Source organism: Pteronotus mesoamericanus, unplaced genomic scaffold (genome assembly GCF_021234165.1).
Source record: "Pteronotus mesoamericanus isolate MK-2021 breed Mesoamerican mustached bat unplaced genomic scaffold, CSHL_Meso_final contig_116, whole genome shotgun sequence".
NCBI lineage: Eukaryota > Metazoa > Chordata > Mammalia > Chiroptera > Mormoopidae > Pteronotus > Pteronotus mesoamericanus.
Genome location: NW_026555027.1, coordinates 34,569,454 through 34,595,153, shown reverse-complemented (window position 1 = coordinate 34,595,153; position 25,700 = coordinate 34,569,454). Strand labels below are relative to the sequence as shown.

Below are 25,700 nucleotides of genomic sequence, written 5' to 3'. Positions count from 1 at the left end.
GAACTTAGGATTTGGCATAGTTGTTGAGCAAATGCACACCTGCAGAAACTGACAGGCCCTGAGTAACGGGGAAACAGCTACCTGACTTAAGGTTCACTTATTTTATTGTTTCTCTCTTTCAGACTTCTTTCAGAACAACAAATGAATTTGGGGAAATCCAGAGTGGCGTTCACTTTCATTTCTGAAATGAAACTCAAGAGCTCCACCCCTCTCTTTGAGAGTTGCTGTTTAACAGCTGCCTGGCAGACTTGACAGCAGTTTCACCGAGACAGGCTATGGCTGCGTTGCAGGCCCCAGGGATCCCCAGTCCCGGACTGAACTGTGTGCTGATCCTGATCTTCACAGTGCTTCTGCAGTCCGTCTCTGTGGCTGTGACCTACATATACTTCACCAATGAACTGAAACAGGTCAGTACAATGCACAGGGGGTGCACAGAGATGGTCAGCACTCTGGGGTTAACTGCTTCTCCTTTGCATTTATGTTTGCTCCTCTTTGATAAGTTTATAATGAAGAAAATGTTCCCTTTCTCTGTCCATGGGCCCTAGCTGCTAAGATGTATTACTATGCATTAATAGCTACGGAGAACTTTGCAAGGCATTGTGTGAAAAAGGTGCAGTTGTAGGACTTGCCCCTCCAGTTACTAACAGATACAGGAGACAAAACTCCTGAGGTAGTTTTTTGTCTTCAGCAGTACATGCATTTTATGTTAGCAATTGCTACCATTCACTAGGTGCTCTCTTGCTAAGTGTTTTCTAGGTCTTGACTCTAATTCTTGGGGGTCAGAGTAGCTGCCTCAGAGCAGGGCTCTGTGTGTCTGCTTTTTCTCATTAGTACACCTCTGGGGCTAGCATACAGCTCCCACATAGTAGCGTTTACTACATTCTTGTCGAATAATAACCAACCTTCATAAATGTGGTGATACCACTAGTATACAAGGAGCAGGGTGGAGTTATAGATCCACCCAAAGCCAAGCTCTAAACACTAAAAATAATGGTGAGTTGTTTTAGCTGTTACTAATTCCAGTGGATTTTCAGACTGATATTTACAGGAAACAAGCTTGGGCTCTGCACACACAGAAATGCTCTCTTTACAGATTGTTTGCTTATTCTCGCTTCAAAGCTGTTGACCAGTGCCAGATTCTTCCTTACACATTTCTTTTAAATACCTTAAATTATTAGGTGGAAAGCTTTCAAAAAAGGATTAACTTTCACACGTTAGGAGATCGAATAATACACATTGAAATAAAATCAGAACTGAGCCGTCAAATGGCATCAGGTTTCTCTTTTTTCCTCCAAGACGTGGTGTGGAGAGAGACCAGTTCTGTGAAGTAAGTTGTGGTTTTAGGTCTGTCGTGTCTGTGTGGTGACCATAGTGAGAATACAAAGGCCTGGCTTTCTCCTACTCCTACTAGTGGCCACAAGGCATGCAATGGGGAAACTCGGTAACATAGTAGCTGTCAGGTGAAATCACATTTTACTGTTCATCATAAAATAATTGAATATAAAACTACCATTCTATGCCTATGGATGGTCTAGGTATGAATCCATGTGTACCTGGAGGAGGAAAAAAAAAAAAACAGTGCCACTTTAATTTGTGTGTTTTTTAACTGTATAAAATTTTTGGATCTATGAAGGCAAAATTGTTGAAAATAAACCAACTCAACCTTTCAGCTTCTCATATATATTTTGACTAATTGTATACTATTGAAGGCTGTAAGCTGGAAGAAAGTTTGAACCTCCTCCATTTTATAGATGAGGAGACTAGAGGCCCCCAGAGAAATGACTTTTGAAACTCAGATGGGGCCTTGGAAGCAGAGCTGTACCCCGAGTCTTTGGGCACCAAGGTAATGCTCGCCCCTCCACAGCAGGATGTGTTTAGGGTTATCATATTTGCACCAGGTAGTGCATACTGTGCCCTGCTACCTTATGATAAGGCAACATCAAATCTGCCAGCTGGCTAGAAAACGCCAGGCTAAAGGTGTCCAAAAAATATCAAATGCACAAAAACCATAGTGGGCTTATCTGTTAAGGAAATGCAGTTTATATATACTGTGGAATATAAATTTGGTTATTTCAACTGATTGGAAATAAATGAGGTAGACTGTTGTTTGATTTCTAGGTCATTATGGAAATGATGGCTAACGTGGGATGGCCAGTAAAGTCAGTTTTATTGGAAGGCACATTTAGAAGAGCCTGTAGATTTGTAAGAAAAAACCCCCACCAGTGTAACTACAGTGATGTCCTAGTTCCAAGTCTGTATAAGGGGCTGGAACACTGCTGTGTTTATCAGGTGGGAGCCTGCATGTCTAATCTTTGTTAGTTTTGCAGCATAAACAGGGTGAACCTATCTGTCTATACACAAGTAGGTCTCTCAGTTTGTTTACATTACAAGATGGTCTGATTTTAAGACTAAATTAGCTGGTTAACTAAATTACAGAATTTTCTGTATATGACCAAGGTTTTTTGAATTCTACTATAAAAAATGGAAATTTCAAATAAAGCTTAACATCTCCCTACTTGTACATTTTTCTTGATTGCATAGTACATATGTATACATATTTGCATAGACATGCAGAAAAATTCATTGAAAGTGCCAGAAAGGGAGACGAATTAACAGACACTGAGCAAATATTATGCTCTAGATAGAAGCCTTGCAAAGTATTACCCTACATCATCCTCCATAACAATCATACAAAGGAAATGTAATTGCCTCATTTTATAGATAAATAGAGGCTCAGGGAAGTGATTTGTCCAAAACTGCAAGGCAATCTAGAAAAAGTAAAGCCCAATTTTGAACCCAGGCCTTAAATAAGTGCTCAATAAACTGTAGCTATTGTGATTAGTAGTGAGCAGTCTCTTGACGTGGCCATCCCTTCATGAGGAACCTTTGCAAGGGGACATAAATCTGAATCTCCTTGGGTATCTGGGTAGAGTTTAGAAAAGGCATATTCAACATGTGTCAGTTTTCTAGAGCAGTTCACAGTGTAGGCTTCAGCTAGTGAAAGTTTGCAAGGATTATAGGAAATGAGGGTCAAGGAGGCCTGAATAATATTGTATTGGACCTTCACAAATAAGGTTGTAGATCAGTAAGCATGAACAATAAATATGGACTCAGCCTTCAAAGTTTCTGTCTCTCTGAGAAAGTTAATGAAAGGGACTGCCTATCACTGTGGCATCATAGGTAGGGAGAAAAAAGAGAAAGGGACCCCTCCCCATCAATCTCCATAAATGATTCTTTATGCTATTTGTGCTTTACAGAAAATGATTGTCAGACTAATGTCTGGGCAATAGAGATGGTCATGCCACCACCTCAAAGTCTCTGAGCCAGCTGGCCAAGGAGTCCACCTTTCTGACCTTCAAGCTCTGCCAAGGACTGGGTGGTCCTGGTCTAGACAATGGCATCAAGGGTGATTATGGAAATCCAGGTCACAGAACCAGGGGCTCTGGAACAAAAGAGCAGGCACCTGGTGCAAAAGCTTCCTGAGGTGTGCAAAGGAAAACACACGCACATCCTACTGGTCCTCACACACAGAGGTGGTTGGCGAGAGAAAAACCCCAACCTGAGTAGGTATAGCATAGTAACTATTCTTTCAGGTGGAAAAGATGTGGAAAGGGAGGGGTGAAAAAGACACATCATATTGGTAACCATTTTTGAAATAACTACAGAATTCTTCTTCTCTCCCATGTGCCCAGTTAACAGCATTAGGTGAGGTCTATAGAAGAAATTACCAAAAATGACAATGTAAGGAACATGTGGGGATGGGAAGTGTGGTTGGGGCTTTCTTTCTGGGTTTCTACTATTCAGAAATCAATATTTATGCATAAACTATCTAGAAGAAGAAAGACCAAACTGTTGATAATTGTGATTGCATGATGGTAAGATTATGGTAGGATTTTTTTCCCTTTTTATTTTATATATTTTGTAAGTTTTCTACAGTGAATGTCATGAAAATATTTTTGCTAGCCATATACGATTTGAAGACCATGTCTCTTTATGTAGTCCTCAGAGGGAACAACCATACACAGAGTGGCCCCCACATAGTCTGATCTCAAGTCTGTACACGAGAGAGATCATCCAAAGGTTAACTAGGAGGTGAGATTAGGTGATTTTAGTGGATTTTTGCTTGTTTGTTTTGCTTTTAGAAAAGTGCTGTTTACTTTTCTCTATTTTCTAGGTTGCCTGTGTATCATCAGTGTTTCTAGGTTTCATTGAATTTGAGGTAGCAATAGCGTCACATTAGCTTGTCAACCTCCCTTCCATGTATACCCAGGACGTGCTCAATTTTCAAGGTCCTCCCTCCCAAACAAAGTTTCTGAAAATTCCCAGAGGATATCCAGAGGCATTAACTAGCAATTGACCCCTACTTCTGGCCCCTGCTCCAAACCAACCCCTCTCAAACTCCATTTCCTTTCACAGCGAACAGTATTTCCTGACCCCCGGCAGCTCTCAACTCAGCATTTTCCTGCATTCAGCCCAGCCCCCGCCCCATGCTTGACAGCTTCCAACTGTTGTGAAGTAGGAAGTCAAGTTGCTCTCTCCTTTCTGTGTCACATATACCTTTTTGCCAAACAAGTTATAGAAGTTCATGAGCCTGTTTGTTTAATTTCATCAGACCAGGGCCTGGCCATATTGACTAGACTGGGATAGTGTCAAATAAAGTTGTTTTTCCTGGAACCACCCTCAGGCCTTGTGTTTCAATCCAGATCTTCCTCCCTCATTCCTCCCCCTTCCCTCAGTTTGCTAGACAAGTTCTCGTATTTCTAAACCATACGTAATTAAGTTTCTGTTTTAGAAAGTCTTTTCAGGTCCCCCATAAGTTGCAGGTGCCAATAGACACCTAAAAGAGAAGAGGCACAGTGAGCAGAGTCAAGAAATGCTGTCTAACTCCATTGCTAGTCATGTCTCAATTCAGGTGGCCCCAGCTGTCACCTCCACCATAGTGACCAGGAGAATGTTTAACTCTGGAAATTAAATAAAGGAAGAAAGAAAATATGCATATAAAAGTAAATGAATGTTCTATGCCAGAGTGTGTGGAAGGTATTAATTAACTCAGGTTTCTATTTTTGCACTTGACTGACCTTGTTCAAATGTCCGTGGAGTGCTTGGCTAAGTACAGAATCCCATGTCTCTGGCTGTGACCTCTCACAAGCAGTTATTGTGACTTGGAATGGTATCGCCTTTCCATAGAAAAGTCAATCATGCAGATTTCTACAAGGAAATAACATCCCCTTAATTTCAATTGTTAAAAAGGAAAGCAAAATTAAAATAACGATCCTGACCTTGGGTGGACTTCCTGTTTTTCTTTGTAAGATTAACCAGTAATCAGGCTGAAGAGCCCTGAGGGGTTGAGGAAGTCTGTGAGGAGTGTATGTGTGGGCTTGCATGCATGTGCGTGTATACAGGGCACATGTGTTTAACATCAAGCAAGGACTTTGTTGACAACAATGATCTGGCCGTTATAAATATTATTCTCAAGGAGGATGAGGTAGCGAAACTTCAAACGGTGTTTCAAATCTCCGCAGGTAAATAAATCCCTAGTTAGTGTGGATGTATAATGAGGCAATATTCAGATTTTTAGTGGCAATCTGATCCAGAGACTGTTATCCAAGAGAAGTAGAAATCACAATAACTAGTTTACTCAGAGAGCCAAAGTTCAGAGAGAATACCAGAACATTACCTGAACCCTGAACTTTTCAGCTAATTTTTCATTTAGAATCCTTACATTCTACTGCCTACTTTGTACTTGGGTGAGTTTCCAATGGGATCCACACTATGTTAGAACTGGGAGGGACCTCACCAATCACTGCAGTGAACTAGCTCAAAAACTCAGATGAAGAATGGGCACAGAAGACAAGCAGCTCTTTGTGGAGGGACATGCAGCTGATTAGTGGCAGGGGCAGTCAAGGGCCTTGTGACCCCGATGCCTGGCCCACACTCATAATGTTTCCACCATATCCAACTCCTTACTTTTATTCAAAGGACAAAGCACAGCATGTCTACTTTAATTTTAAGCCATCAGCTTGTCTAGGGCACCGAGGCAGTTTCTGGAGTTTAACTTCTAAATGGACAAATATAAAAAGCACTTGCGCATAATATTGTGTTATATTCCATCTCGTCCTAGGTGCAGGAGAAGCTTTCCAAAAGTGGTATTGCTTGCTTCTTAAAGGAAGATGATAGCACCTGGGACCCCTATGATGACGAGAGTATGAACAACCCCTGCTGGCAAGTAAAGTGGCAACTACGTCAGTTAGTTAGAAAGGTAAGTGAACTATCAGGTAACTTCACCAGCGGGCACAGAATGTCAGAGGAGAAGGAATATTTAAAACCATCATGTCTAGACTCCTCATTTTGCAAAAGGAGAAACTGAGGCCCAGAGTGTTTAAGTGATTTTTCCCCAAATTCAGAGAACTAGAAAAAAGGTGGAACAGAACCAAACAGTGGGTCGTAGTCAACTCCTGGTCTAGAGCTCATGCCTCCACTCTTACCAGCCTCCCCATCTGGTCTAACCTTTTTATCTTACATTGTGGAAACTGAGGCACAGACAGAGCAATATACTCAAGGTCACACAACAATGAAGGATGTGTGTGATTTTTTTTCTATTCAGAAGACAAAAGAGGCCAAACAATGGTGTTCTATATATTTCCCAGATGTTGATATCTGAAAATATATATTTACTTTTATGCATATAGAGATGAAGAAAGAGGGAAGAAAGAGCTACTTTGAGAAACTGAAGGTGATGACATCTCAGTTCATAGTTACTAATGACAAATTAGAGTATTAGCTACTTATGGAAGTTGCTTAAATGGGATCTCTAGCAGAAGCATTATGTTAGCTAACAGTTTATTTCATTAAATATGACTACATAATTTTACTTTCAGCAATGTGACGTGTCAAATTAAGTTTCTTCTCTAGGGCTCTTCCTTCTTTATAAGATGGTATTTAGCAATACTTACCTTCTGCCTTCTCAGAAAATCAGATGAGAACACAGATATAAAAATACCTAGAAAAGTAGAAAGCTTCATGATTGTTTTAAAAAAAATACTGGGACATTCCCGGAGTAGGAAGAAGATATGTTTTAATGCATGATTGCTAGTCTGTTGTTTGATGTTCATCCTGGCTTTTCATAGAGTCGGTGTTTTGTTGGCAGTTTGGGATCTAATTTATAAACCTAAACAACCCTCACCATTGAGCCCAGACATCAGCCATGATGCTATTTCTATGAGAAATGAAATTAGACTTCCACCTGGGAGTCCTGGAAATACCTGTGCTGTGCGGCCGCCCTGGAAGCGTGGCCTGGGCAGGACACCCACCGCACACATGCTGTACCGAAGCAGCTCTGACTTCACTGCCCCAAGTGACAAGGACCAGGAAGGGCCCAGGGTTGGGGAAGGGCCCCCGAGGAACCTAGGACTGGGACTCCACAGACCCTGGGGTTAAGGGGGTGGCAAACAAACCCACAGCTTTGGGGACTGAGGGGGAAAGGGGGAACTGGATGCGGGAGCTGGGAGTGGGGAGATAAGAGAAGTGGTGGGGATGGATTTATGTATCTCTCTCCTGCTATTCCCCCTCCCCCTCCCATTCTCACATCCTGCCACTGGCTAGAACAGAGGCGCCAGGAGAGAACACAGAGGGGTGGGTGAGAGCAGAGGGACAAAGGATTTCCCCTTTTTTACCAGGCACCATTAGTTAAACAGACTTTTCCAGTAAACATCCTATAACTGTTACATATATTACCGCCTTTAATTTTCACAAAGCTCTGTGAGGAAGAAACCATGTTCTTCTTCTTCTTTTTAAAAACAGATGAAGTTAATGTTTACATCAGTTAAGTGACTTGAAAAAAGTTTCCCAAGCTAGTAATGGACAGATTTGAATCTGGGCCATCTGGCCACACCGTAATTATTATTATATTGTGCCTCCCACACTGTGGGAATTAGCCTTCTCTCCTTTCTGCTGCTCCTCCTTCTTCCTTCCTTCCTGACCCAGAATGAGAGAGAGAGAGAGAGAGAGAGAGAGAGAGAGAGAGAGAGAGAATGTGCTCAGGCCACCTCTTGCTTTCCCTTCTCATACACCAGCACCCATTGGACTACAGGTAGTCCCCTCATTATCTGGAATCAAGGCCTGACGCAGCTGGAGAAGCAGAGAGCTTCTGATTTGAGATGGGAGGACAGTGGAGGGGAGTTTTGGGTAGCTGCCAAATTAGCAACAGTGATAAGAAAGGAGGGCAGTGATGAGCAACGTCCCCAGGGGTGACAGAATGGAATGAAGGGGAATTTAGAAGCTGAGAATGAGCCAAGAGAGGATCTGCTTAGTTAATAGAAAGTCTCAGTTTTTACTCTTTCTTACTGGGTTTTTCCACTTGTTAGTACAAAGAGGGTAATACTAGATTTTTAGTAAAGGTTCGGGAACTTGGTAAAAATATCTTTAAGAATTCCTCAGCCACATTCTCAGAAATGAGAGAATGACATGTAAGGCCAGGCCACGCCTCACCCTGAGCTATGTATGTCTCTGAGCATCGAGAGAGACAGGAAGTATGCCTTACACAGTGAGGCTTGGGTCTGCCCAATAATTTAAAGCCCTGGACTCTATTACACAGACCACTTATGCGTACACATGCATGCACACATGCACACATGTACATCCCACACAGAGAAAGTGAGCTGACATGCCTGCCACATCCATCAGCCACAAGGAAGTCCGGGGAAGGTTAGGCAGACCTAACTTAGCAGATGGCTCCTTACTCCTATGCTGCTCCAGGTGTGGCCTTTCAAAGACACCTTCCAGAAACAGAATTTTCCCAGACAGAGGACCATTCCTGATCAGCGTGTGAGGGTAGCTGCCTTAGAGTTCACCCCAGCACACACCCTACCCCACACACAGCCTATGCTTGAAAAATATAAAGCTTCCTAGGTTCCTGCCTTCCACAGAAACCTGTTAGACATCAATAAAAAGGGCCGTAGACACCCTGTAGTCAGTTTAAAGTTTTTAGGGAAATTAACAACCTTTATTCAATACTATTTGCAGATGATTTTGAGAACCTATGAGGAAACCATTTCTACAGTTCCAGGTAGTACTTTTTTTTATTGTTGTTATTTTAACTTTCTACTATCAACTTCATGGCCGGGCGAATGACTCCGTCCTCTTCCATTCTGACCTGCTGCTCGGTGTCTCAAGCTACTTGATTCTACTTCCTTTTTTTCGCATTGGTAGCTAGAAAGCTCAGAACCACATCTGTGGCCCACTTATGGCCAGAACTTTATTTCAGCTGAATCCTATTTTTCCAACATGGATTTTCCTTTCACCTCAACTCCTTCAGTCATTCTTTTTTACCTTCTAATGTGTTGTAAATAAGCCTTCTGAATGCTTTCCAGAACATGGCTGGATGTAAGATAAATGAGGGCCCCCACATCATCCATCTTCTCAGCCTCCAACCACCGCTGGTCTATGTCTGTCTTTACGCAGAAACCCCTTGTTCCCTCATTCCTTTCCCAGCAACCCACCTGCCCACCCACGGTTCTCATCCTGCGCTCCCCATACCACGGCGGTCTTCCTGTTCGTGGCCCACACCCCCTGCAGTGCAGGTGCCCAGGTTGGCTTCTCTGGGCCTCCGCCCGGCTTCTTTCATTTCTGGCTTTTTACAAAACTGGCTCCTTCTCATCCTTCTTCCTCATCACTAATTGTCAGACCTTCCCTGGCCATTTTTCTAAGTTCCTCTACACCTCATTATTTCTATTACATTTACCTTGTTCATTTTCTTTCATTTTTATGTCTTTTTAAAAAATCTGTGTGTTGTCTAATTCCTTAGTAGATTAGAGAGCCACAAAGACCAAAAATGTGTCAGTTTCTCTCACCTCTCTATACCTGGCACCTAACCCTGTGCCTCAGACCTCATAGATCTCCCACCCTTACCTGTACCGCCTTCTGCAGGTATGTATTTTGATTGAGATGCAATTCACATAATATACAACTAACCACTTAAAGAGCACAGTTCAGTGACATGTAGTGCATTTACAATGTTGTGCCATTACCATCTCTCTCCCTCTACATAGAAGGTTCTTAATACATATTTTTAATGAATACATTAAAAAATCACAGAATTAAATTTACTACCTCCTTGCATTTGGCTCACTATAGCCACACTTTCCCCTACAGGCTTGAGTGCATGTACTGGAGACTTAGAGCCCTGGGGCTCACCAACAGGGCAGAGAGGACAAGACTTGGCTGTAGGGTCTAAGCATCTTGTCTGATCATTTCCCTGAAGACAAAAGTGGTGAGAGTATTAAACACTCCACCTCTTCTGATGAGGTACCCCAGACGTGGTCTATAGTAGATGCATGTATTATTTTCAGTGTTGGAAGAAAAGTAATCTTTTTTATCTATCCCAATAAGGTGTAGAAATTGTGTGCTTCTCAGCATACCAAAATGTATCCCTGATGCCAAAATATACAAATTTGCAAGTTTCTTTTCTAGGAGATGTTCACTATGGACAGTTGGACATTTCCTCTCTTTAGAATCTTCTTTCAAATCTTGGCTTTCCCATATCTTTGCAATAAGTTCTAATGCAAGATATTTATAATTGGATTTTGTTATTGAATACTTAAAAACAGAGTGTTAAAGTCTAGGGGCAGGCAGGGCATTATGAATTATTTAACAATAGAGAGTATGCATATAAAGGACACATCGACCTTGAAAGCTGAGCACCTCGAGAATGATATGTAATAGACTATGCATCCTCATGCCATGTTTTGTCTTCAGTACCGCATATATGTCCACCCATCCTGAATAAGTAACAGTTAATAGAAAATTAGAAGAAATGAGAAGAGATTCTCATTTCCCATTCATTTTTCCCCTATGGAATTTTGTCACCCCCTCTTAGTTCCTTCTACTGCTAACCTAGGTTAAGGCCTTCTGTTCCCAGTTCTGTTCTCATAGTCTGGTACCTCTCCAGTCTCCAGCCCTCTCACTTTCTACCCGTCAAACCTTATCCTGAGAACTAGATAAATCCAAAGCACAAAATACATCTTTTTGCTTCCCTGATCAAAACCTTTCAGAGTCTTCCCACACCCTCTTAAACCCAAATCTCTTAGCCTAGCGTTCAAATCCTTTATACTTTGGTTCATCATTCAAACCTGAAACTGAGCCCCTCTCCTGCCTGTGTCCGAGGAATGCTCTGTGCATCTTGCTTTGGGCCTTTTCCTATCCTCGTTGCCCAAAGCCTGCTCATCCTCACCCTGCTAAGATAATTATCCTCGTACCTCAAACACTTTCTTGCACTTGTTCATTTATAATTCTTTTGTCCTGTCCTTGGAAGAGTGCCTGTCTTAGATGTGATGAGCACTTTGGTTTGTTGGACTAAGGGAATAAAAAGGTTTTAGCACAAATCCTCCCTTGACCTTGGCTTTCCAACAAATAGGAATCTTTCCCTCTTCTCAAGAGCCATCTCCCTTTATTCTTATTTCTAATAGGTAAGATTTCACTTTCTAATCCGTATCTTCTCTAAAAGGCTGTTTAAGTCCCTTGAGGGCTTAGTCAGTGTAATAAGGGATTGACCTGTGCTGCCCTTGGAGGATGGAGTGCAGTGCCTTGTCCCTGACAATATTTGCTTAATAAAAGAATGTAATTTATTTTAAAAACCAATGTAAACACACTTGGGGAGTTTGAGTGGATTTTTTTAAAGAGTAGTTTGTTGAGTCTGTATTTTTCAAAAAAATTTATTTATTTTTAGAGAGGAGAAGGGGGGAGAGAGGGAGAGAAACATCAATGAGTGGTTGCATTTCGTGCGCCCCCTGCTGGGGACCTGGCCTACAACTAAGGCATGTGCCCTACACTGGGAATCGAATCAGAGACCCTTTGGTTCTCAGTCCTATGCTCAGTCCACTGAGCCACACCACCTAGGACAGAATCTGTATTTTTTTAAGGCTGCTCCAGAGTACTTCAATGGTGGTCAGTAAGTTATTTGTTATGATATAGTGAATCGGCAATTTATATGCTCATGTACTGATTACCGTGAACAATATGACAAGTCACATTCCTTTTGGAAGCAGAGGGAATGACCGTTGGATACCAGTTTGTAGCACATATGGACAGATGTTATCATTGCTACTCCTTAAGAATCACTAGTAGCTGGCTAAGAGGAAAAAAATAGAGATTATGAAACTGGTATCGTTCTGTTTCTATATATAACTCGATATAGAAATTTACCAATACCTGGTTATTTGTGCACTTTATTTATTTATTTTTAGAGAGAGGGGAAGGGAGTGAGAAAGAGAGGGAGATAAACATCAATGTGAGAAAGAAACATCGATCGTTGCCTCTCTTGTGCGCCCCGACCCGGAGACAGAACACGAAACCCAGGCGTGTGCCCTGACCAGGAATCGAACTGGTGACCATTTACTTTGTGAAACGACGCTCCAACCAACTGAGCCACACCAGCCAGGGCTATTTGAACACTTTAATGACTCAGCAAGATTATTGCAAGTCCACAGATTTTTGTTTGTTTGGGTATTTTTTTTGGAAAGGGGCCTTAATCTTCACTTCATTGTATTCAACGTAATTGCTTCTGAGATGCTGATAAATTATAACCCAAATTACTGCTTATTCTTCTCATCAAAAATACTTTTCAAATTAACATAAATTGAAGTAGACTCATCATCACAATAAAATGTAGGCTGTTTTTTTTATGAAATCATGTAATCTACTTTGAAAGCCCCGTGTGTTTGTAGTATCTGATTGACAACAGCTGTAAACAACAATGTACTATTTGAGAGGTGGCTGCACAAGTGCTGATGAGTCTTTGTCGTTTCTCTTTTAGAAATCCAACGTAATATTCCTCAGCTAGCAAGAAGAGAACTGCAAAGAGTAGCAGCTCACATTACAGGGGCCAAACACAGAAGAAACACAACCCCAGTTCCAAGTAAGAGAAACAAAAAATACATGGTTTTAAAAAAGGCAATGGACGAGTTTGTTCCAAGTAATTTATTCTTTTCGCTTGTACCTGAAATGTGTAGATAGCTATCTACAAAATGCTCAGCAGTAATCAGGTCTCAGACTGACTCTTTTCAGAAACAAGATTATGAGACAAATTGCTTACTTTTATTATTGTGAAATGTTTTGTCCCAAATTAAAGACATTTCAGGTGTCAGTTAATGGGGTATTTTGGGGGGAATGTTGTTTTGAATTTTTCGGGGCATTTGCCTTCCTGATATTCCTGAACTTGTGTTTTATAAATAATTAACAACTTCTGCTTATGAGTGAGATCATTATTGTGATGTTTCTGTTCACTACTTATCAACAAATATGATAATTATTTTAAACTCTTGAAAAACTTAATTTTGTTTCAATCATGGAGATGAGCCCAAAGTTTAAAGGAATATAATATTTTGTAGGGCCATTTTTTATTCAGTCTCTAGGACTTAAATATCTAAGGATCTTAAGATCTTTAAATCAGAGAGATCTTTGCCAAACCTTGTGCTCTGTCTTATTGTGGACTGGTGATGCCTCCTGCTTGGCTGATGCCTTCGACTGCTGAAAGACCAAGGAGGGCATCCAAAGAGATCCAAAGGAGTAGCAAGGAGTCCTGAGCTCTAGGATTAATGAAGTAGATATGTTTCTTCTGGTTTCTTTATATGCTCTTCATTTGAGCTTATAGTGCAGGAAGCGAGGTAGGGGTTCAGGACAAAAGTTCAGCCCAGGAGTAACTCAGATTTCCTTCTGAGTGAACCATACCCTGCACTAGTAAGCGCGGGAGATGTGGCATAAGTGGCAACAGGGTACAGAAAAATAAAATACTCTCCCAACAGGCCATGATAATACAGAAGCCTTCAAGTTTCTATATGACCAGAATTTGAAACCTTTGTAAGATAAGAGAAGCAGAAAGTTTTATCCTTAATTGAAATCCTTTTCAATACCAACCAAAACATAGGCTGGCAACAGCTATTACGCGTGACTTGCTTTGCTACAAACTCCCTTTTGTTAACGTTTTTTCTCTCTAACCTTCATCCAGACTCCAAGAATGAAAATGTTTTGGGCCATAAAATAACCTCCTGGGAGTCATCAAGAAAAGGACATTCATTCTTGAATAATTTGCACCTGAGGAATGGAGAGCTAATTATTCATCAAACGGGGTTTTACTATATTTATTCCCAAACATACTTTCGATTTCAGGAACCTGAGGATGTTTCCACACCAGGGAACAGAAAGAAAAACAAACAAATGGTACAATATATTTACAAATCCACAGCCTACCCTGACCCTGTACTGCTGATGAAAAGTGCTAGAAATAGTTGTTGGTCTAAAGATTCAGAATATGGACTCTATTCCATCTATCAGGGTGGAATATTTGAACTTAAAGAAAATGACAGAATTTTTGTATCTGTAACTAATGAAGAATTGATGGACATGGACCAAGAAGCCAGTTTTTTTGGGGCCTTTTTAATTGGCTAGATGATCTGCAAAGAAAAAAAACAGGGTCCTCAATGTTACCTTTCACTTCAGGATGAAAATCCACCATATCTGACAAAGTAAGGCAGCTTGAGCAAGGCAGCCAGAATGAAAAGACTCTTTAACATGTATGTTTTTAATATCTATGAGAAGTGATGAGCTTATTTTTTTAAAGAAGTGAAATTGCTAAAAGACCTTTCACTGTTCTATCTATCAGTTTGCTAACAGAAATCTAGAAGATCCTCACTTTTCAAACATGTCTAGCAATTAATACCTGTATTTATCATCTACTCTTGAGAAGATTCTAGAAGAAAGAGTAGTGAGCTTGGATTCTCTTATATCCACCACCTAAGAATTGTGCTGTAAAAAGCAACAGCTTTTCCCCTTCCTGTCCATCATCCACTCTGCATGACCGCTGCAAAGCTGCAACCATGCATGACTGTTGGCCAGGCAGGGGTCCAGATCAGCAATGTTTGCTGGGAGCTCTACTGCCTAAAACATGGTATCCAGCCTGATGACCAGGTGCCAAGTGACCACCAGGGAATGGGAGGGAGATGACTCTTCCAACACCTTCAGTGAGATGGCACTAGCAAGCGTGAGTCCAGAGCGGTGTTGGTCAACCTAGAACCCACAGCTACTGATGAAGTTCCCACTGGTACCTACCACCAGCTATTCCACCTGAAGCAGCTCATCATAGGCAAGGAAGATGCACCCAATAACTGCCCGCAAGCACTATACCATGGGCAAGGAGATCACCAACCTCATCTTGTTCCAAATTCAGAAACTGGCTAACCAGCGCACAGCCCTCAAGGCTTCTTGGCTTTCCACTGCTTTGTTGAGGGAACTGGTTCTGGGTTCGCCTCCCTGCTGATAGAAAATCTCTCTGTCATTCATGGCAAGAAGTCCAAACTGGAGTTCTCTATTAGCCATCCCCTTGAGCTTCCACAGCCGAGGTGCAGCCCTGCAATTCCACACTCCCCACTCACACCACCCGGAAGCACTCTGTGCATCCGTGGTTGAACAAGGAGGCTGTCTACGACACCTGTCATAGAAACCTCGAGACTGAGTGCCCTACCTGTATCAACCTGAACAGGTTGATAGGTTAAATTGTGCTCTCTGTCACTGCTTCCTGTGGATTTGATGGAGCACTGGTTGCTCATCTGACCAACCTGGAGCCCTGTCCCCATATTCACTTCCCTCTGGCTACATTTGCCCCTGTCATCTCTGCTTAGAAAGCCTACCATGAGCAGCTTTCTGCAGCAGAGATCACTAGTGTGTACTTTGAGCCAGCCAACCAGATGGCAGAATGTACTTGAGTGATATGGTTCCCACGGTGATAGGATACCAATGCTGCCATGGCCACCATCAAGATTAAGTGCAGCATCCAGTTTGTGGACTGGTGTCCCACTGGCTTCACAGTTGGTGTTAATCACCAGCTTCCCACTGTGGTGCCTGGTGGAGACCTGGCCAAAGTACAGTGAACTGTGTGCATGCTGAGCAACACTTCAGCTATTGCTGAGGCCTGGGCTCACCTGGACTAGAGTCTGGCCTGATGTATGCCAAACGTGCCTTTACCCACCAGTATGTGGGGGAAGGCATGGAGGAAGAACAGTTTTCTGAGGCCTGTGAGGACATGGCTACCCTTGAGGACAATATGAGGAGGTTGGTGTGGATTCTGTTGGAGGAGAGGGTAAGGAAGGAGAAGAATGCTAAAGTTAAAATGTCACAACAATGCTGCTTTTACAGGGATGCTTTTTCTGTTTTAAACATTGAAGACCTGTGGTCTGACCGGTTCATTTGAATGTAGCACTGTATACTCATATGCAATTACTGGCCTGTTTTATAACATGACAGTTTGTTACAGACCCAGCCTGTTCATTTCTGATGGGTTTGAGAAAAGTACTCCCTGTCTAAAATTAAAAAAAGAAAAAGTAATGATCTTAAACAGTATATCATATTGATAGCTTCCAAGATGCAGTAAGGGACAACATTTGCAAAGTTAGAAGAGATGGGGGCACTGCTTCAAGGTCATGGTCTTGGGAAGCAACCCTCTGTCAGCATACGCAATGTGCAAAGGGAGTTTGCATTGCACAAGACTTACAGGAGTTGTCTCATACACCTGAATTTGGCGGAAATAAGGAAAATTCCACTAAAAATACTATCATTTTTTAATGAAATATTGTTTGTGAATGGCTTGTGCTACTAAAATTCAAACTGGTCAAAAGCACTGAAGATATTTTTGATAAAGGACTGTGTGATGAGTAATCAGCTAATCAAAAATCAGGGAACTTGGTTTCACGTGAGGAGGAGAAATGGGAAAGCAGAAATGACAAAGAAAAAAGATCCACCCTGCCTCATCCACTGTCCAATGTCAGTATCTAATATATACATATGACTAAGGTTGTATCACTTATTTGCCCCTTCCAGAAAAACAGCAATTGCTTTTATCTTCCAAAATCATGACACAAAACATTTCATTTCATCATTTAATCTAAGCAGTTGGAGAAAAATTTAGTTGGAGTATTTGTCTAATCTCTTCTAATTGCTATTCCTAAACATAGCATAATATGTACTCTTGAAGTATATGCTCAGATTTGCCTTGAAATATGCCCTGATCAAATAGGTCTTTTTCAAAAAGCCTCTTTTATATTTAAATTTACAATATGCTACAGACAACTGGCACTTGTGACCCTCCTCACTCTATTTTTTACGTAACACTAATCAAGTTCTTATATACAAACAAATGGACTTATTTGTTACTCTGTTTTTTATAGCCTGTCTCACTTTAATATAAGAGAGAATATTTAGTCCTGTTTACATGTATATCCTCTGTACCTGTGTGTAAATAAATGATTTGCTGAATGAATGAGTGAGTGAGTGAGTGAATGAATGAATGAATGAATGAATACCTACTGATATGGAAGGAACTGCAGAATTCCAAAAGTAATGTCAAAGTAGAGAAGACCTTTTAAACTAAAGTTCAAAACCCAAAGAAAAAGAATAAAATGTTTTGACAAATAACTTAGGGACTTAATAACTGATTAATTTTTACTCTATATTTTTGTACCACATTTTTAAAATGTTACTTTTTTAATAAAGATAGTTCTATGTTAAAGTGTATAGTTTTTGTTTACCTAGCACTCACAGTTGTTATATAGTACCAAGATTACTAAAAATAGGGAAAAGAACTTCTAATCTCTTTTGTCTCTTTTATCTGACATATCTTACAGAAGAAAAGAATTGCTCATTTTTATTTAATATAATAAAATATACCAGTCCTTTCCCTTATGGTTCATGCTTTTGTTATGTGTTGAATTTGCCCTCCGAAAAGATGAGTTGAAGTCATACTCCCTAGTACCATGCAATGTGACCTTATTTGGAAATAGTGTTGTTGCAGATGTGATTAGTTAAGATGAGGACATAGGGGGATAGTGTGGGTCTTTACTACAATATGATTGATGTTCTTCCAAAGAGAAGAAAATTTGGAAACAGAGACACACAGGGAGAACTCCATGTGACAACAGAGGCAGAGATTGGAGTGATGCAGCTGCAAGCTAAGTAACACCGAGGATTTATGGCCAGAGATCCAAGATGGCAGCAGAGCAGGTGGATGTTACACTTGCCTCCTTCCAGGACCAATCTGGAATTAGAACTGAATTATAGAGCAGTCCACCTGGATAACCACCTGAAGACTGGCTGTAGAGAAGTCTTATAACCAAGAATTTATGGAAGAAGCCACACTGAGACTGATAGGAAGGATGGAGACACGCAAATGGCTAGCCTTGCTCCTGTAGATAGCAGCTGAAATTCCAGAGATACCTCAGCTGCAAAGGATCCCCCTGAGAAGCATGGGGTCTCAACCCCAAGTCAGCCTCCCTAGCCCAGGGCACCAGAGCCAGGAAGAGGTGCCCATGTGATTTCCTGGCTATGATAATCAGCAGGGATCCTGTCTGCCAGGGAGAGAGAACAGTCTCCTAAGACACAAGCACCTTCTTAAAGTGCCAATGCACAAAATCTCATATGCAGCCACACGCCCTGGACTCTTGGTGGAGGGAGGGCAAAGGGGACTAGAGTTGTGTGAGTAGAGGCTGGGGTTTGTGGCTCTGGGAAGAAAGCTGAAGCAACAACAGCCAGGATACCTGTAGTTGAATCACTCTCCCACACTGCAGACACATTCTTTATTGGGTAGAACATTCCCCTCCGTAGATATCAGACTGGAGGAAAGCAATAGATCCACCCTCTGGACTCCCTAGAGCCTGTCCCTTAGAACTTGCACCCCACTGAAGAGTCAGCTGCCTGGGCTGGGATGTAGAGATCTGGGCAGACTCAGGGGGTGTCAGTGACTGAGTTGAGTGGCTTTGGGGCTGGGACTATTTCCCCCACTTTCCCACATACCTGACTGGTGCCTCCCCCTCACAGGAGATCCACTCCCTTCACTCTCCTGGCAACCCCCCTCCTGACTCCTGGTGGCTCTGCTCTACTGAGGTCTGGGTGGAATCCAAGACAGACTAAGTTGTGTGGCTCTGGGGTGGAGACCACTCCGCTCACCTTCCCCAAGCCTGACCAGCCCCTGTGCCTCACAGGAAACCCACTAGCCACATCTTCCCGACTCCTGGCAGCCCCACGCTGCTGGACACGGTATATGCTTCACTTATTTGTATCTTCTTCAGTTCCTTCTTCAGTGTCATAATTTTCCATGTATAGGTTTTTTACATCCTTGGTTAAATTTATTCCTATGTATTTTGGGGGTGCAATTGTAAATGAGATTGTTTTCTTAGCTTCCCTTTCTGCTAGTTCATTATTGGTGTATAAAATGCAACCAATTCTTGGATATTTACTTTTTATCCTGCTACTTTATTGAATTCATTTATCAGTTCTAGTAGATTTTTTCTTGGAATCTTTAGGGTTTTCTATATACAATATCATGCCATTTATATATAATGACAGTTTTACCTCTTCCTTTCAGTTTGGATGCCTTGTATTTCTTCTTCTTGTCTGATTACTATGGCTAGGACCTCCAGTACTATATTGAATGATAGTAGTAAAAGGGGATATCTCTGTCTTGTTCTTCATCCTAAAGGGAATACTTGTAGTTTTGGCCCATTGAGTATGCATGATGCTGGCAGTGGATTTGTCATACATGGCCTATATTACATTGAAAAATGTTCCCTCTCTTCCCCTTCTTCTGAAAGGTTTTTATCAAATGGGTGCTGGATTTTATCAAATGCTTTTTCTGCATCTATTAATATGATCATGTGGTTTTTATCTCTTTTTTTATGTGGTTTATCACATTTATTAATTTGTGGATACTGTGGCAACCTTGCATCCCCAGAATAAAGACCACTTGATCAGGTGGATGATGTTTTTAGTGTATTGCTGGATTTGGTTTGCTAATATTTTGTTGATGATTTTAATATCTATATTCATCAGGGATATTGGCCTAACATTTTCTTTCTTTGAAGTGTGTCTAGTTTTGGAATTAGGATAATGCTGGCCTCATTAAATGAGCTTGGGAATTTTCCCTCCTCTTGACTCTTGAATTTGTTGGAATAGTTTGAGAAGAATGAGTGTTAATTCCTTTTTGAATATTGGATAAAATCCACCATTCCAGTACTTTTGTTTGTTGGAAGTTTTTTGATTACTGTTTTAATTTCATTAGTTGTAATCTGCCTATTCAGATTCCCTGATTCTCCCTGATTTAGTTTTGGAAGATTGTATGTTTCTAGGAATTTATTCATTTCTTCCAGGGTGCCCAATTTGTTTGCATATAGTTCATAATATTCTTACAAGCATTTGTTTGTTTGTTTGTTTGTTTTTGGTGTCAGTTGTTACTCTCCTCTTATATATCTGATTTTATTTATCTGGGCTCTTACTCTGTTTTTCTTGATGAACCTGGATAAAGTTTTGTCAATCTTCTTTATCTTTTCAGAGAACCAGCTCTCAGTTTCATTGATCTTTTGTATTGTTTTTAGACTCTATTTTGTTTATTTCTGATTTTATCTTTATTATTTCCTTTTTTCTACTCACTTTGGGCTTTGTTTTTCTTTTTCAAGTTCCTTTAAGTGTAAAGTTTAGATTGTTTATCTTTAGAATTTTCTTGTTTCTTGAGGTGGACCTGTAATTCTCTGATTTTCCCTCTTAGAATTGCTTTTGCTGTGTCCCATTGATTTGGGGTTGTTATATTCTCATTTTCATTTGTTTCAAGGTATAGTTTGATTTTTTCCTTGATCTCATTGCTAACCCATTCATTGTTTAGTGACATGTTTTTTGGCTTCCATGTCTGGGTGTTTTTCAGTTTTTTTCTTGTGATTGATTTCTAGTTTCATACCATTGTGGTCAGAGAAGATGTTTGATGTGATTTCAATCTTCTTAAAGTTATGAGATTTGTTTTGAGTCCTAACATGTAATCTGTTCTAGAAAATCATGTACTCTTGAGAAGAATATATATTTTTCTGCTTTGGGATGGAATGCTGTGAATATATCATATAGATCCATCTGATCTAGTGTGTCACTTAAGGCCACGGGTTTTTTGTTGTTGATTTTCTATTTGGAAGCTCTATCCATTGATGTCAATGGGGTGCTAAAATCCTCTACTATGACTGTACTACTGTCAATCTCTTCCTTTATGTTGGTCAAGATTTGCTTTATATATTTAAGTCTTCTATATTGGCTGTGTTAATGTTTATAAGGGTTATATCCTCTTGTTGGATTGCTCCTTTTATCATTATAGAGTGTCCATCTTCGTCTCTTACTATAGACTTTGTTTTAAAGTCTATTTTGCCATGTATAAGTATTGCCACCCCACTTTTTTTTCATTTCCATTTGCATGAAATCCTTTTACTTTTTATCCTGTGTGTATCTTTCATTCTGAGGCAGTTCTCCTGTAGACAGCATATATATGGATCTTGTTTTCTTATTCATTCAGCTATCATATGTCTTTTGATTGGAGCATTTAAGCCATTTACATTTAACATAATTATTGATAGGTACATATTTATTGCCATTTTATTCTTCTAACTATATTACTCTGCTTCTTTTTCTTCTTTTTAAAGAAGGATCTTTAACATTTCTTAAAATTTTGATTTGGTGGTAACAAACTCCTTTAACTTTTTCTTGTCTGGGAAACTATTTATCCTTTAATTTTAAATGATAGTTTTGCTGGGTAATGTAGTTCTTAGCTGTAGCTCATTGATTTTCATCACTTCAAATATTTCATGCCAATCCTTTTTGGCCTTCAAGGTTTCTATTAGCTGACAGTCTTATGGGAACTCTTATGTAGGTAAGTGCTTTTCTCTTGCTGCTTTAAATATTTTCTTTGTCTTTAACATTTGCCATTTCTATTATGATATGTCTTAGTGTGGGCCTTTTTGGGTTCATCCTTTTTGGGACTCTCTGTACTTTCTGGACATATGTGTCTTTTTCCTTCACCTGGTTAGAAAAGTTTTCAGTCATTATTTCACAAATATGTTCTCAATGTTCATTCTTTCTCCTCTCCTTCTGGAGCCCCTATGATGTGGATGTTGTTATGCTTCATGTTGTCCCAAAGGTCCCTTAAACTAGCGTCATTTTTAAAAATTCATTTGTCTTTTTCCCGTTATGACAGGGTGTTTTTTGCTACCTTGTCTTCCAAATTGCTGATTCAATTCTCTGCTTCATCCAACCTATTTTTAATGCTTTCTAGTGTATTCTTTATTCTGAATTTTTTTTTTGTATGGTTTCTAAGTCCTATTTTAACGTTTGCTTTCTATTTGTTGAAGTTCTCACTAAGTTTATTGAGCACTCTTATAACCATGTTTTTAAACTTTATTATCTGGTAAGTTGATTGCTTCTATTTCATTTTGCTAGTTTTCTGGAGATCGTTCCTGTTCTTTAATTTGGGGCATAGTCCTTTGTCTCTGAATTTTGGCTGCCTCTCTGTGTTTGTTTCTATATGTTAGATAGATCTGCTATAACTTCCAGTCTTGGTAGGGTGGACTTATGTAGTAGGTATCCTGTGGGACCCAGTAGCACTGTGTCTTCGATCACCTGGGTTGGGTGCTCTAGGAATGTCCCTTATGTGACTGATGTGGGCCCTCCTGTTGTAATTGGATCTTCCTTTCTATTGGCCTCTTCATGTGTGGGGTCAACCCTCTCGCTGGCTAACTGTGAGGATCAACCTGTACCTTAGTTTATGAGCTGGTATGAAGGTGCTGACCACATGAAGCAGAATTTGCCTTAACAGGATCTGGTGCCTGCCAAATTCTCCCTTTGGATATGCCACTTGTGAAGCTAATTGTATCATGCTCTGATGTTGTCTAAAAGTGTGTTGGTTCTGGTGTCTTTGGGAGGGACTCTGGTGTAGACCAATGTCAGACACTGCTTGTGACTGGCCTTGGGCAACCTTTTTGGAGCTACAACATGATCCACAGTTTCTGGCTGCCTCTGCATCAATATGGTGAATATCACTCACCCCTACATGATGATTCACTGAGAATCTACTTAATGCAACTCAGGTAAAACCAGAGGCTCTTTCAGTGACTGAGACTGCCAGGCAGCTGACAGGCATAGGCAGATGGAGGTAGATCTCTGGGTACCTTGGGACTTTTGCTGAACTATCCACAGGTCTGACAGTGGTAAAAGCTGGCCTAAGTATGCAGTTTGGTCCTTCCTGTGCACATCTGTCCTTCAACTCTAAATGACAACTTTGCTGGATAGAGTGATTTTGGTTGTAGGTCCTTGCTTTCATCACTTTGAATATTTTGTGCCAATGTCGTCTGGCCTGGAAAGTTTCTGTTGAGAAATCAGCTTATGGGAGCTCCCTTGTAAGTAACTGTTTTACTCTTGCTACTTTTAAGATTCTCTTTGTCTTTTTAAATATGATGTGTCTTGGTGTAAGTCTCTTTGGATTTATTCTGTTGGGACTTTCTGTGCTTCCTGCACTTGTATATCTTTTTCTTTCACCAGATTAGGAAAGTTTTCCATCATTATTTCTTCAAATAGGTTTTCAATTCCTTCCTCTCTTTATTTTCCTTCTGGTAACCCCCATGATAAGAATGTTAGCACACTTGATGTTATCCCAGTTCACAAAAGCGTATATAACCAATACTCCAGTTTTCCTAACTTTTCTTTTTATAAGTGGGAATATATATTATAATCATATTTACACATAGTATATATTACATATAAACACACATGTGTGTATTTGTGTGTGTGTGTGTGTGTGTGTGTGTATAAACCTGAACAACTCATTGCTTTAATAGTATAGAAACCCTTTTTTGGGTGAAAACATTCAGATCTAATTGATTCTTTTTAAATACTGCAAAAGTCTTTATTGACTAGATTCTAATTTATTCTGCCATTAGTTTGTCCCTACTTGTTTGTACCTACAAATAATACTACAATGAACTTAGTTGTCTTTAATCTTAAAATTCCAGGTCCTAAAGGGCAAATTTAACATTTTAGATGCTAAAAATAACTGTTGAATTAATTTCTTAACCTTTTACAGCAAGTCGCACTCTAAGCAGCAAGAAATGAGAATACCCTGTTCCCCATATCATTACTAGAAGCAGAAATTTACTATTTTTCTTGCTTTCCAACCTGAGAAGTGAAAACAGTATCTAATTTGTATGTTAACCACCAACATTCTTTACTGTTGTCAGCACAGGTGGTATAGGCGTAGTGGTTGCCTAAGCTCACTGCTTATGGGTATCTCCTGGGGAGCATTTAGAAACACTGGTGCCTGGGCTTGACCACAGACCTACTGAATCAGAATCTTTGGAGAAGGACCCAGGAATCTTTCTGTGTTTGTGTTGTAATTTCCCCAAGTGACTTTGCTATAGCTAGCTGGGCACATATCCACCAGTGAGCAATTGAAAATCACAAATAGAGCCAATCTAGAATTGAGAAAACTAAATTTCAAATACTGTGATTTATAAATGAAGTCCTTGAGAAAACAAGGTACCAGGTCATCATTATGGTTAGAAATTCAAAAATACAATTCACACTCCATGTTTTAATTGCATGATTTGTTTAAAACAAGGGATGCATGTATGTCCCTTTCTCTGCTTTAGAGATGAAGCTCAAGGTACAGGAGGCAACTATGACGTGGATATTTTAAAATGACAATTTTCTGGACAACTGTTAATTCCTTACAAAGGGGCATGAGGGGCAGATCTTTCTGAAAATTAAATTAGATCAAGGGAGTTCTGTCTCATCATTGTTGGACTCTGTCCCATGAAACCTCCTCTCTTGAAGAACAGAGAAGAAAACTACTAATTCATAGGAGAGATCTGAGCAGAGTAAAGGATTTTTGAAGACACTGATCCTTGAGGAAAGGCCAGCTCAGCTGTTTGACAGGTGCCTTGGCAAGCTTGAACAGCAAAGTGGAAGGCAACAATCTTCTCAAGACCAAAAGGTGGTCACCTTGTCACATACCTCGAGCTGCCACCAGGTGGCGAGGTTCCCTTATTTTCCTCAAAGGCGAAAGACAGACAATGATTTCAAATACAGCAAAAGTGAAGGGGAGTGGATTACACCTGGACCATAAGTAACTAGGGCTTCAGACAAAATAATCAGGGCCTGTATCAAATACGTGTCCTCACTGAGCTCTTAGGAGCTCTGGAGGCAAGGATAACATCAGTGGTTATGTTGCAGCCTCTCTGTGTCTCAGACAATTACACCCATGTTGCAGGAGGGGTATAAGGAAATGCTTAATATATGTGAAGTACTGAGACACTCCCTGGAAAGTTCTAAGCATTTAATAAACTTCCTTTTAAAATGAAAGGCTAAAATTAAGAAAACCCCTGATATTATCACCTTATTGTAATTGCCTTAATGCTGAGTTCCATTTCCAATTCCTATTTATACTTAAAATCCCCTACTAAAAAGTCATATCTATGTTAAAACTGGAAGTGACTATTAAAATAGATACATATGAAGGGGAACCCCCCAAAAACCCAAATTATTTTCTGGAGGGCGGGTGCCTTATAGTACGGGCTTCCCCCATCTATATCAGGGCACTAGCTGGCATTGTGGTGAGAGGATGCGTCAGGCTTCAGTGAATTTGTTTTGAAGGCTCTTTCAATGCGGTTGCCCATTTCATGATGGGTGATCTATGAGCACCTGCCCACACTACGCTGAGCATTCAGCAGCTTTTGACCAAGAATGGCATGATCCCCATGGCCCACCCTCCCTATTCACCCGATCTCACCCCTGTTACTTTTTTTGTTTCCCCAGACGAGAAAAGTCCTCAAAGGGAAACATTTTGCTGATGTGGAAGAGGTGAG

General features: G+C 40.5%; 1 protein-coding gene across 2 annotated transcripts; it reads left to right on the top strand.

Moving 5' to 3' along the window:
- Positions 1-250: 250 nt before the first annotated feature.
- On the top strand, positions 251-25,700 carry TNFSF10 (TNF superfamily member 10). Of its 2 annotated transcripts, XR_008529748.1 has the most exons (6): positions 251-407; positions 6,122-6,259; positions 9,022-9,064; positions 12,809-12,910; positions 14,000-16,126; positions 25,651-25,700. XR_008529748.1 is itself a non-coding variant. In XM_054580600.1 (5 exons), the coding sequence occupies exons 1-5, from the start codon at positions 276-278 to the stop codon at positions 14,437-14,439; spliced, it is 855 nt and encodes a 284-aa protein (XP_054436575.1). In that variant the 5' UTR covers positions 251-275; the 3' UTR covers positions 14,440-16,644. The 2 variants fall into 2 exon arrangements, 1 of the variants encoding a protein (XP_054436575.1); XM_054580600.1 differs by lacking the exon at positions 25,651-25,700 and having other exon boundaries at positions 14,000-16,644.